Genomic DNA, 13,473 nt, shown 5'->3' with positions numbered 1-13,473 from the left:
GTGTAAATTGGTCTGTGTTCTATTTTCTTTGTAAAAAATCATGACACTACTATTTAAAGTACCCTTTTCACTACCTATGCGAGACCCAAAAGGGTAGTCAAGGTCAAAAGAAAAAAAACTATTTTGGACAATTTTTCATTTAAAGTTGACTTTAAAATTTTTTTTTTTTTTAAATCAGTATTAAATGGTAGGGTCAGAAATCTGCTAAATCTATATAATTTAGCTATTGAATACATTTCTAGGCTATTTGGCAAAGCTGTAAGGCCATCAGGATCTTCCCCCTTCTGGGTCCCTCCTGCAGGATTTCTCTTAGCTACCCAACCATGCCAAAAATGGTCATTTTTTGTCGTAAGCCTTCCAAGTCCAATTAGCCAAAAACTGCAGATAATTCTATGGTTTAAGCCTTCTATATGCCCTAGAAAAAGGGGGAGTGTTTTTAGGATAAGAGCATCAAAAGGCATCATTATGAAGGAAAGGGTTAAGTTAGTGCCCTTGTGCTGTTTCTTTGATGTTCATTGATTGAGATATTGTCTCAATAATATATCATTAGATTTTACTGTTTCACCTATTCTTAGTCTAAGTGGGCATATACTGTGCTCTTTACCACCCTCATCCTACTTCCAAATGTATCAGCATCTAATACAAACAATTATATATTTTACCTAATATGAATTAAATTTTGTTATAGTGAGAAAAGTTATTCTAAAAGTACATTTTTTTTCTGCAAAAATTACTTGTATAAAAAATTATCTCATCCTCTCTTAAACAATGAAAAATTATGATCTGAGTCATGAATAAATTTAAAATTGTATAAGACTGATGTTTAATGTACTATGGCAGATATTTCGTGCATATCAGTATAAGAACAATTGACCAATTGAACAGACGCTGCTTTGCACTATAGCTAGTCCAACACATTGTGCCAGAACTTTATTGTCCCTACAAACTTACAGAAGTGTTACAACCAGCAAGTACAGGCAAGCCACCAACTGGGAGATATTATGCAACCAGTTGTCACATTTTCCCCTAAATACCAAATTTCAAAGGGCTGAATGAATGTTTGACATTGTTTTGACAACAGTTAATACTGGTAATAGGTCTCTATTTATTTGTAGCAAGGTAAATAAACATTCGCATTTAAATACATAGAATGCATATAGAAAATGAATGATTACATTGCATCTCATTTTTTGACCGAGTTTCTGCAAATATAAACAATGAAGCCCTCGCATACCATTGAAACAGCAAATTAAATTGATAAGGTTTTTATTCTTAGTTGATAAACAGTTTTAGTTTATGAGAAGTGAAAAACAAATTTCAGATTGAAATCAGCTAGCAGCTGTAGCATATATATGTACATTTCTACTATCTGTTAAGACTTTTAACCTTGACAGTATATTGACCATCCAGTCTAATTTGAATCAGTTTAACTTGACAGTCTATAGACAAACTGCTGTCTAATTTGATCAGTTTAACTTGACAGTCTATAGACAAACCACAGTCTAATTTGAATCAGTTTAACTTGACAGTCTATAGACAAACCACAGTCTAATTTGAATCAGTTTAACTTGACAGTTTATAGACAAAGTCTAATTTGAATCAGTTTAACTTGACAGTCTATAGACAAACCACAGTCCAATTTGAATCAGTTTAACTTGACAGTTTTTAGACAAACCGCTGTCTAATTTGATCATTTTAACTTGACAGTCTATAGACAAACCACAGTCTAATTTGAATCAGTATAACTTGACAGTCTATGGACAAACCGCTGTGTAATTTGAATCAGTTTAACTTGACAGTCTATAGACAAACCACAGTCTAATTTGAATCAGTTTAACTTGACAGTCTATTGACAAATCAGTTTAATTTTAATCATTTTAACTTGAAAGTCTATAGACAAACCACAGTCTAATTTGATTCAGTTTAACTTGACAGTCTATAGACAAACCGCTGTCTTTAGACTAACCTGTCTTATTATACCCCTTTTCGTTGCATGCAGTTTTTTTTAGGTTGAACTCATTTTAACTGAGACAGTCCATTGAAAAGAGATCTTCATTTTAAAAGTGTAATTGTTTGGAAGAATCAGGCAAAATTGAAAAAATCAGAAACATGCATGTCAAAACCCCACCAAAAAGGTTATTTTAATTTTCTCTGTTGTAGTGATATCCTAAGAAAACATAAACAGCCAGTAACGTAGTTACATTTATGTCGAAACACCCGTGTGTACACATTGTTTTTCTCGGCTATGTCGCTGACACGCTTTAATTACCTATTTATATAAACCTCACTTACTTTCTTTGTCCAAATGATACAGGTTTGGTTTCATATTTTTTTACATGTATGTGTTTAGATTGGTTTTTATTTTTCTTTTTTGGAATACAAATCAACAGTCAAAACCAAACAAGCAAATAGATGTATGATATGCTTCTCTTTATTTTGATTATTAAAATAAGTGGTAAAATGGCTAAAATTATTTTTGTTGTTGAAAAATTGTAATTTTGTATAGAATGTATATCAGGCAAAAATTAAAATAATGTTTTTTTCCCATACCCTATTTACCCATAAAAAATTAAACCTACCCATATAATTTTATTGCCATTCTCTGAAAAAAATTTTTTTTAGTAGTTTACCTAGCCAAAGGCCATGTTAGCTATTGCCATTACTTGGTTTCCGTCGTCACATTCGTTGTCATCGTTGCTTCCTTCATCACATTCGTTTTCATCGTCGTTAACAATTTTTCTCCTCTGACACTGATTGACCAACTGGAACCAAACTTGATATGAATGTTCCTTAGGGTATCCTGCATAGAACTGATGTGGAGATTTTTTATCTGTCAAAAAATATGACCACCGTTACTAAAAATAGAACATAGGGGTCAGACAGTAGTTTTTCACATATATCTCCAAAACCGTTAGGGTTAAGCTAAATTCTGACAAAAGGGTAAAAGTGTTCAGCATGATAAGATCTATCTATGGTCAAATTACATTATAATCTGTTGAGCTATGTTGGAGTTATTGCCCTTTTCTATGTTTTTTTACTATTTTTAATGTTATTTCTTTTAAAATTTTCTCCTCTGACACTACTTGACCAATTGGAACCAAACATAGTGTGAATATTCCTTGGGGCATCCTACATAGAACTGATGTGGGGATTTTTGATCAGTTGAAAAACATGGGAGTAGTTTTTGACGTGTATATCCAAAACCGTTATGTTTAGTCAAATTCTGCCAAGTAAAAGTGTTAAGCATGATTAGATCTATCTGTGGTCCAATTTTAGTTTTAATCTATTAAGCCATGTTGGAGTTAATGCCGTTTTTCAAAGTTTTTTTGCTATTTTGATGTTATTTCTTTCCAAAATCTTCTCCTCTGACACTACTTGATCAATTGGAACCAAACTTGGTAAGAATATTCCTTTGGATATTCTGCATATAATTGATGTAGGGATATTTGATCCATCAAAAGACATCCTTATGATAAGTTCTACCAACATCTTCTTGAGTCAAAATTGTTCGACATCTCCTTCTTAAATTTATTGCCCTTGAAAGGCAAAATTCAACTAGGTGAGCCATTCAGGCTCCTGGGATCGTCTTGTTTGCATATATATCCAAAACTGTTAGGTTTAGCCAAATTCTGACAGGGGAAAAGTGTTCAGTATGATTAGGTCTATCTGTGGTCTAATTTTCATTTTAATCTGTTAAGCTGTGTTAAAGTTATTGCCCTTTCTTACGTTTTTTTTTTGCTATTTTTAATGTCATTTCTTTCAAAAGTCTTCTTCTCTGACACTACTTGACCTATTAGAACCACACTAGGCATGAATGTTCGTTAGGGTATCCTGCATAGAACTATAGTGGGGATATGTGATCCATCAAAAGATATGACTGCCATTACTAATGATAAAACTTAAGGGTCTGACAATAGTTTTTTGCATATATCTCCAAAACCGTTACAGTCAAATTCTTTCAACTGCTGAAATGATCCTTATTATAAGGCCTAAAAAAGTGTCCAAGGGATCAAAGTTGTCAGGTGACTCTTGGTAAGAGATATTGCCCTTGAAAGATGAAAAATGACTTTTTCTTTACAGTATTCAGTCAATATCTTGAAAACTATAATAGATAGATCTTTGATCATGGCTTTTACAGAATCTTATGAACTTTGGGAATACAAAATATTTTCTTTATCTACTGGTCCCTACCCTAAGCCAGGGGCTCAGGTCAGGTTAGAAGAAACAACTGTTATTTTAAGTGAGGCCTAATTGGGAAAATAAAAAAAAAGTTGACTCATTTATGTCTCTACTCTGTCTATGATTTAGGGTAGTGTCTATTCTATAGTTTGTTGTGTCCTAGACTGTATTACATGACCTTCATAGCAACTTGAAAATTATGGTCACAAAAGACAGGTGGTCTTTATATGCAGGTTAATTTTACCTACCACGTACCCTATACCAGTAGGAATATCTATATAATGGTCTCTCAATGCAGGATATTGTTGATTAGATATACAGGTTTTACTGTAATTGATGGCTTACTTTTTAACAAATTGAAGTACCAGTACTTTGTTCATATCCTCTGATTTAATACATGTAGGCTGATACATGTAAATGTATGAAAACATCAATTGCTAGTTTCCTTGATCCCGTTGTGCTGTATACAATAGTCCTGTTGTTATATGATTTTTGTACTATTAACTGTTATATTATCATTTATGAAATTTTAATCCCCCTTTTTTGGTCACCTGGCCAAATGCCATGTGAGCTATTGCCATCACTTGACATCTGTCACCATCGTCATCCGTCACTATTAACAATTTTACAAAAATCTTCTCCTCTTAAATTTCTTGACCAATTTTAAACCAAACTTGGTTTGAATTTTCATTAGAGTATTCTGCATAGAACTGATGTTGGGATTTTTTATCCTTCGAACAATTGCCGACCATACTAATAAATGGAACAAATGGGCCAAATCAGAAGTTTTTCTCATATATCTCCAAAACCGTAAGATTTAGTTAAATTCTTTCAATTGCTGAAATGATCCCAATTATAAGGTCTACAAAAGTCTGCATTAGATTAAAGTTATAGGACAACTCTTTGTTAGAGTTTTTTCCCTTGAAAGGTGAAAAATAACATTTTTTTTCACAGTTTTCAGCCAATATCTTGAAAACAATGCTAGATAAAAAGAAACTTTTAATTGCTGAAATGATCCTTATGGTAAGGCTTACATTAGTCTGCAGGGGATCAAGATGTCAGGTGACTCCTTGTTAGAGTAATTGCCCTGGAAAGATGAAAAATATTGTTGTTAACAGTTGTCAGCCAATATCTTGCAAACTATTCTAGACAGACAGAAACTTTCAGTGGTGAAATGGTCCTTATGACAAGTTTTATCAAAGTCTTCTGAGTCAAAATTGTTGGACAACTCCTTGTTAGATTTATTGCCCTTGAAAGGCAAACATTCAACCAGATTAGCAATTCAGCTTCCTGGGAGTCTCTTGTTTATTGATACAAAATAGTGATTATTTTCAGTACTTGCTATAATTAGTGATATCCAGGAAGAGGCTTACATGTTACTTATAAACACTCAACTCAATACACAATGCACCAGTATGAAAACCATGGCTAACTTTTTAAAGGTAAGATTGTATATTTTAATGGGATAATTTTACATTTTCTATAAGTTTGTTGAATTTGATAATAATGTGTATCTCTGAATTTTTTGTTTTACTTGGTATATCATATGTAAACATTTTTTTATGTTTTTGTGAAATTAAGAGATTTTTGTATCACTTTTAAAGCACGAGGAAATATTTAAATTTTGTTCTGATAACATACTTCCTTTTTCACTCAAGGCTAAGGTTATTCTGTGGTAACCTACCTCATTTTGAGTAATTTTTTGTAAACAATGGTATGTAGGATCAAAAGAGTTGGAAAAGGAGGATTGAGAAAAAGGGGGTTCCAGGCAGTTATTTGCTCATATCTTCCAAAATTTGGAACAAAATTACCAAAATTTTCAAACAAAAGAGGAGGGTCCCAACCCCTGGAACCCCTGGGTCCACCACTATAAACTGTCTGAATTTAATGTTTTATTTTAGCTGTCTTCACTTACTGACTTTTAATAACTTTGTTAACTTTTAGGAAGTTACTGTTTTGTGTGGGTTACTTCAGAAATAACTCATGTTAGGTACGGTGTTACTCATAAACAAATAGGCAGGGTCTTTATATTTTATTATTTTATACCAAGCAAGAGCGAGGTATTAGATAAGAATTTAAAGGCAACCTTGTGTATAAATGAGTACAAAATACCTTTGAACAACTCAAGAAATTGCTTCCAGCAAATTTCATAAAATGACTAGATATATTATTCTAATTGTGATGTTCAAATGATGGATTTCCTCATTGTTGGTGAGAAATAATTTCTGCTAAGGACATGCATGGATAACCATATATATCTCAGCATGTACATGTAAATAACCCTCTCTACTTTAAACTTCTGATTTTGGGAAATGAATGTAAATCATCATCTGCAATCTAAAATTAGTCTACCTTTACCATGTTTACAAAAAAACTTCTAGGTTATTTTTTATTTTTCTTTTTTGTTAAAAGCTTCAGAATTTTTTAAAAATATTTTTAAAATATTATGTAAATAATGTACTGAGAAAATGCCCTTGATTGTCAAAACTTGACATAAAGAACCTTGCTCGGATCACTAATTATTTAAGGTATCATGAGGCCAAATAAAATTAGTTAGTAGATTCTCATTCCCTCCGACCCTTAAAAAATTTGACAAAAATACAGAAAATTAGGGCGGGAATTTCAAAAGCAGGATTTTTGTTGCATCGGTTTCTTGCATTGAGGTACTATAAAACACAAATCTTTTATTTCTTGGTGACAAAAATTATGTTTCCTCTCTGAAACTCATGTGGATATGGATTTGGAACATATCTATACTTCAAATAGCTAAAATTAGGCTAGCAATTAATTAAATATCTGGTAAGAAATGCAAAAAATTAGCAATTTAAACCTGACATTCTCATAAAGTCCTTACTCAATATTTTTCCTTTTTAAACCCTGAAACAAGTAGTAGCGAGGTATTTTTTGAACCCTCTGAGAAGATGTGTGTCATTCTTTCCATTTGTCTGTCTACAAACAGTTTCCAGACAATAACTTGAGAACGAATCAATGAATACAGTTGAAACTTTGCACAGTTGTTGGTACTATGAAATACTGGCTAATTTGAATTGTCAGCAAAATCCAAAATGCAGTTTTCACGTTAGGCAATTTGAACATTTTGCCATCCTCCATTTTTCACAGTTACTTGGTGGGGTATCATTGAATGTTCCTTATTTTAATGCTCTATTTTTTATTTGAAAAAAATCAATAACTTTGTTAACCTGAATCAGTTAAATCATAAGTATAGAACGACTTTGACCTTTGACTGACAAATGTAATGAAGTTTTAAAGCTATCTTAAGCTAAATAAAAAGCTTTTTAAACAGATTTTTCAGAAGTTGAACAATATGAGCAGGCATGGTTGCTGCCATTATTCTCTGCTGTAACTTAAATAGCCTTGGATGGAATCTTTTCAAATTCAGACATGTATTTTTTCCTAATATATAAAGAAGGTCAATCTGAATAGACTTTCATCATTTTTGCTATTATTTTTTTTCATCGAAGGGGACTTTGCACTCCATATGTCAGTCTCTCCGGCAAAATCTTTTTTTTTTATTCATGCTTGCAGATATACTTTTTATATTTGTTACATTCTTTACCAATGGCAAGTTATAGATCAAGTTTGAATTTATTTCCATTCATTGATTTTTTTGTTGTGTTATGGTCTCTGGACTGAAAGGATCGTTATGGTGTATCCATCAGCACCATGAAAACTGATTTATTCAACGGGTCATAGTTTTCCTTTCCTTGTTTGTCTACCCCGAACTTGACTTTTTATGAGCAACTCGGCAGGTGTTTCTAGAAAAGCAGAGGATGCTTACCCTACCGGTGCACCTGGTCCATGCTCCCAGTTTTTAGTGGAGTTTGAGTTGCTCATTTACTTTTGTTACTTTGTATGTATGATTTTAGTTACTTTATGTTCTTTGTTTTGTATGTCTGTTTTCCATGTGTGGTCTTTGTCCCTGGATTACATTCTTTTGATTACCGCTATAACCTTGGTTCCCTTGATTACTCTTTCTTATGCATGGAGTTCTCTTCATCAAGCTACAAAGGAATCATTTGGAACACAAAGGACTAACTACCGAAAACTGAACAATTTCAATATCACCAAAAATAAACCATGGTTTGACCAAAACTGAAGACAAGCAAGAACAGTTTCAAAAATTCAAAAGGAAACTACATTACTCATTCTTTCATTGAATACTGGCAAAATAAGCCAAAAGAGAGTACAAAAATACATTAAATAAAGGGCAACGTAAGCACAGAGATGAATTAAAAAAAATATGGATAACATCAAACAGCACGAAACAAAAGGGTTTTGGAGGTTACTGCATGCAAGTAAAAATAAAACTCAACCAAATATAGATTTTAGTAAACTGGTATCATTCTTCAAAGATTTGAACACAAATAATCATATTATAAACGATAACCACCCTATGGAAAACAACGATGAGATAAATGCCGAAATTGAACACCAGAATATCTAAGGATGAAATAATGAATGCATTAAAGAATTTAAAGAGTAATGAGGCCTGTGCCGGAGATAACATTATAAAAGAATATCGTGCATGAGATAACATCATTAATGAATATCGTGCAGAAGATAACATTATAAATAAACATCTCAAATCAACATCGCATTTACTATTTGGTCTTTACGAGAAAATCTTTAATATGATATTTGACTCTGGGAAAATTCCAAAGCAAATGATAGAAGGAACCATCAAGTCTATCTGTAAGAACAAAGGTGACAAACATGACTAAAAAAACTATCGACCTATCACAATAGTAAGCTGCTTCAGGAAAGTTTTCACTGCTATGCTAAATGAACGATTAAGGAAATACTCAGAAAATACGTCTCTACGAAAGGAAGGTCAAAATGGGTTCCATGAAACTTATTCTACTACAGATTGTATATTTTGCATTACAGAAAAAAAGAAGCTTTTTTGTGCTTCTGTAGACTTTGAAAAAGCATTTGACACTGTAAATAGAGGCGCACTTTGGTAGAAGATGCAACTTAATGCGATCAATGGGAAAATGTTTAATACAATTTTCAACATGTACCAAAACATCAAATCTTGCTTACAGTTTAATGGTCAAATTTCCGAACCTTTCATTTGCAAAGAGAGAACTTTGATTGTGTCCTTTATGTAGAAACTATGTAGGAGACGAAAAGCAGTATATAATGGAATGTCTTGCTTTCCAAAGAGACAGAAATAAATATATTGATAGAAAATTTACCAGAAATCATAATTCTATAAAGTTTAGTTTGATAATGAACCAAACAAAACACTAAAAACTTCGAAAACTGTGTCAGTATATAAGGATAGTAAATGACAAACTGGATTCTCTCTAATAAGCCTTTTAATTTCTTTGTTTAATAAGAGATATTCGTTCATCAACAACCTAACCAATGTATTGTTTATATGTTTTAAAAATGCTATGTTTTTTCTCTATACCTATGGGACACATGGGTTTTTCAAAATAAATGATATATAACAGATGTTTTTTCCCCATAGGGGACTTAATACTTCCATACAATGCTCTCAGAATGCAGGTAAATAATAGAGTTTAAAATTTTATGGCAAATATAGGACTTCACTGAAAAATTGAATTCTTTCACTCTATGATATTACTGTTCTCTATCTATTAAATATAAACTGCATAATTTAGGCCATCAAAGGAATTCCTAGATTCTCATTCAACATTTTTCAAAATAAGTTGAGCGGGCAAAATTTATCTATTTACTTTTTTTCAATTTAAATTATAAGTGCTGTCAATTAGACAGAAAATTTTTCTGGGAGAGTGAAAAAAATTGGGTCTGTACTTGATGAGAATCTAGAATATTAATCGGCCTTAATTTCACAAAAGAAGGAAAAGAATGCTCTACTGTGTATGCAAAATATAACTCCAATTAAAACACAATTGTAAGCTTATGTTTTATATACTTTTTTTTCTCAGTTTTCTCAGTTATCGTTAAACTAATAAAATGGCTTTTCTTTTCAGAGTTATTTTCTCCTTACCATAATAAATGTGTTATCAAATACGGCATTGGCTCACTACCAATTAAAGGAAGGGGAAACTGGAAAGTAGTAAGTGCTTCAAATGAGGAAATTATAAAGGACAAATTTAGAAGTAGGAGGATTGAATATTTGATGTAAAAAAAAAACTTGACACAGTAAAACCAGGACAAGTAGTATATGCCTTTACCTGTAACCTGTTTTAGATTATAGATGGGTGCTAACTTGATGTTCAAAATATAATGAGAAAATTATAAATGATTGATCAATAGCCACATTTAAAGGGTCAGAGAGAATTAAATACAAATAAATACAAATAAAACATATTAAAATACAGAAACTGAGACCCAATTTTTCCGCCTTATGGCCTTCTTCTATGTGCTTACTCATAAAGCTCCTTGTTCTAGAAATAGTGGCTCCCTTATACTGATAATGATCTTCACAGGAAAACCATAAGTGTCCCTGTTCAACTTACCAGGAAATTTCAAGTGCAATTATTTCATCACTTAATTTTTTTTTCAAGATACTATTATATTAACTGAAATGTAATAACATTTACAAGCATGTAAAGTTGGTGGTATTACTCCACCCAATACTATACTTTCATGTATAACAGCATTTCTACTTAACAATATTTACCTGTAAAGAGGTGCGCAGTACACAGAAAAACCCTTAAAAAAATGTTTTTCTCCTGAAAATATGAAAAACACATGTTACAAATATTCCAATGTATGCAGAACTAGGTAGATTAGTAATTAAAGCTAATTAATGTATACAATGATGATAATCATGTGACTTTCTTCTGTTGTAGTAGGTGGTATGACGAGGGTTCAAAACAGTATAGACCCTGTTGTTACTGCCCTACAGAAGCAACACTGTATGACAAATATATTAGGGCTTTCCAAGTACCACATGATTATAAAGATAAATGTGAAGGCTCTGTAGATAAAGTGGTCATCAAAAACCAGACTGTCAGAAAACATCCATATTGTTTTTGTGTTGAGAAATTTGATCTGCACTCTGAATTTATAGGTATTTTCATTGCTAGATACAGTGACATTGGTTCCGTTTACACAGATGTTAGGTCATTACTAGGTTCAAAATACATTTAAACTGATTTGATGGTACTTTAAAATGTGTCTGATTTAGACAAGTTTTCAGATTATTCAGGGGTTTCTGTTTTTGACAGGTTCCTTTATAATTTTAAGGAGGTAGACCTAGGGTAAGGGACACAATTCTTGCATTGAAATGTTTGTATTCTGCATTTTACATCAATCTCATGTATTAGCATCATAATAACTTGGATTGATTTCATTCTGTTTCAAATGAAAGCTTGATGGACTTTTGTGAAATTGAATATGATACAAGCATATCACTGATTTCTTGAGTTGCGTTCCTTACCTCAGGTCTATCTCCTTATTTTTAGCTGTTAGTGCTTCTATAAGGAAAAAGCTGCAATTCTCCTTAAAATTTGATTGATCAGATATCTGTTAGAATTTTTAGAAGAAAGTGTTGTTTTTTTGCAATGCAGAATATTTTACTGTCTTCCCAGAAATTAAATTGAAGGACCTTTAAGATAACATTGTTAAAGTGTCAATTTTAGGACCAACAAAAATTGACAGATTAAATAGAAATTTAAGGAGATTCTGTGAAAGGTCTTTTTTTTTCATGGGTACCAATTTTAGTTGTTATGGGGAAAATGAGCAGTTTGTGGGTTTATGATTTCTTGGATTTAAGAACTATATCATATACAAGCAAAGGGAAATTTTCATTTTGTTGGAAAACAAATTTCATGGTTTACCAAATCCACAAAAACCATGAAAATTGGTATCCCACAAATAATAATACTTTCACAGTACTCAGATAGGTCTTTACTGGTAAATGGCTTTAACCAGGAATTTTCAGAAGACCTTCAATGTCATTTCAATGTATTTTGAACCTTTGTTGACCCAAGAAATATACTTAACAATTGAATTTTTATGTAAAAAATTTGCTTTTTTGTAAAAATCTCCCCCATGAGACAGAGTCAATGGGGAAAAATCAACCAGCTGAACTTTTCCAAAGGTCAACAGCACCAGGAGGTGATAATTGAATTTAGGGTTTTACATGTTAAACCCTACTAGGAGACCCCCTAAAGTACTCAAGGTATTCGGATGATATATTATAAGAAGTTTAGGCAAAAATATAAATATTGTCTTTATTAATGATTTAAAAGGGAGATAATTAAACTTGAGGGTTTTACGTTTTAATTTTAATGAGGAGCGTTCGTTTAAATGCATGATAGAAGTGGTCACTTAAACGCATGCTGGGAGCATTTGTTTAAACCCTAGATACAAGTGTTCATTTAAACGTGCAATAGAAGCGTTCATTTAAACACACGCTGGGAGCGTTTGTTTAAATTTTAACGTGCGGTAGAAGCGTTCATTTGTTTTTGTACTTTGATTATTTCCTTGATTTAACTGTTATTTTTATATTTTTTGCTATTATTAATTTATATAATTTCATTAATTTTATTTTCTTTTTTTTTCTTTCGTCATTATTTGTTAATATTATTATTTTCCTTCGTTTGTCTATTGTTCGTTTAAAGGCATGCTAGGAGCATTCGTATATTGTGTGTTTAATATTATCATAGAATATATTGAGGGCAGCAGAAGTCTTGCTCTGACTGACAATCCAAAATTAAAGTCCCTTAGGTATGTGAGACTGTCCAATTTGGTTAAAATGGTAGTCACTGCTTCCCTGCTTACCATGCTGCATTTAGGGACTGGAGTGATGACTGATTAGTTACGTGTCCGAGTTGAGTAGTGACTTTCTCTTGGCTGTTGCTTCTGTGATCTAGCACTATAAAGATCTGGCCCAACATGTCTGACTAGTACAATGCAGGGTCTGTTTGATTGGTCAAACATTGTCCTGAAATGCATGAAATATCTGTCATAGGATGTTAAACCTCATTCAAACAATCAGTTAATTAAGTATTTTCATTTTAGGATGTACTCTTCCAAACAACACAGATGTTTTATGGAATTGTGATAATGGTTTTGTTTATCCCAATGTAAGTGTTTACACAGTCTGCCAACCACAGTGTAAAGATGACAAAAAGGCTGTTAGTCAGTATGATAACCTGCATTTCAGATGTAGTGAATCTAAAATTTGGGAACAAAACCCAGCGGATGTCCATTGTAAATGTAAGATATTTTTTTGGTATCTATGATTTTCTTCTTGGTAAGGGGATGACTATTTGATTTATTTCTTTCAAAATTGTTGTTCTGGATATAGGATGTTGAAAATGAAAGGAA

The 13,473-nt window shown here is 32.1% G+C and overlaps 1 protein-coding gene across 6 annotated transcripts in view; it reads left to right on the top strand.

Moving 5' to 3' along the window:
• LOC148605014 (uncharacterized) overlaps positions 1-13,473 on the top strand; it is a 50,007-nt gene that overhangs the window by 16,571 nt on the left and 19,963 nt on the right. For 4 of the 6 annotated variants that reach the window (XM_088550407.1, XM_088550406.1, XM_088550408.1 and 1 more), the window contains 4 exons: positions 5,515-5,621; positions 10,164-10,249; positions 10,989-11,209; positions 13,165-13,362. In XM_088550407.1, coding sequence (XP_088406533.1) covers positions 5,515-5,621; positions 10,164-10,249; positions 10,989-11,209; positions 13,165-13,362 — 612 coding nt within the window. The remainder of the gene's footprint in view (positions 1-5,514; positions 5,622-10,163; positions 10,250-10,988; positions 11,210-13,164; positions 13,363-13,473) is intronic. The other 2 variants (XM_088550411.1, XM_088550409.1) reach the window with 1 other exon arrangement.

Source organism: Perna viridis, chromosome 10 (genome assembly GCF_037379345.1).
Source record: "Perna viridis isolate PV_CMFRI_1.1 ecotype Kerala chromosome 10, ASM3737934v1, whole genome shotgun sequence".
NCBI lineage: Eukaryota > Metazoa > Mollusca > Bivalvia > Mytilida > Mytilidae > Perna > Perna viridis.
Note: the sequence above shows the minus strand (reverse complement) of the source record. Positions and strands in the feature narration are given on the sequence as shown.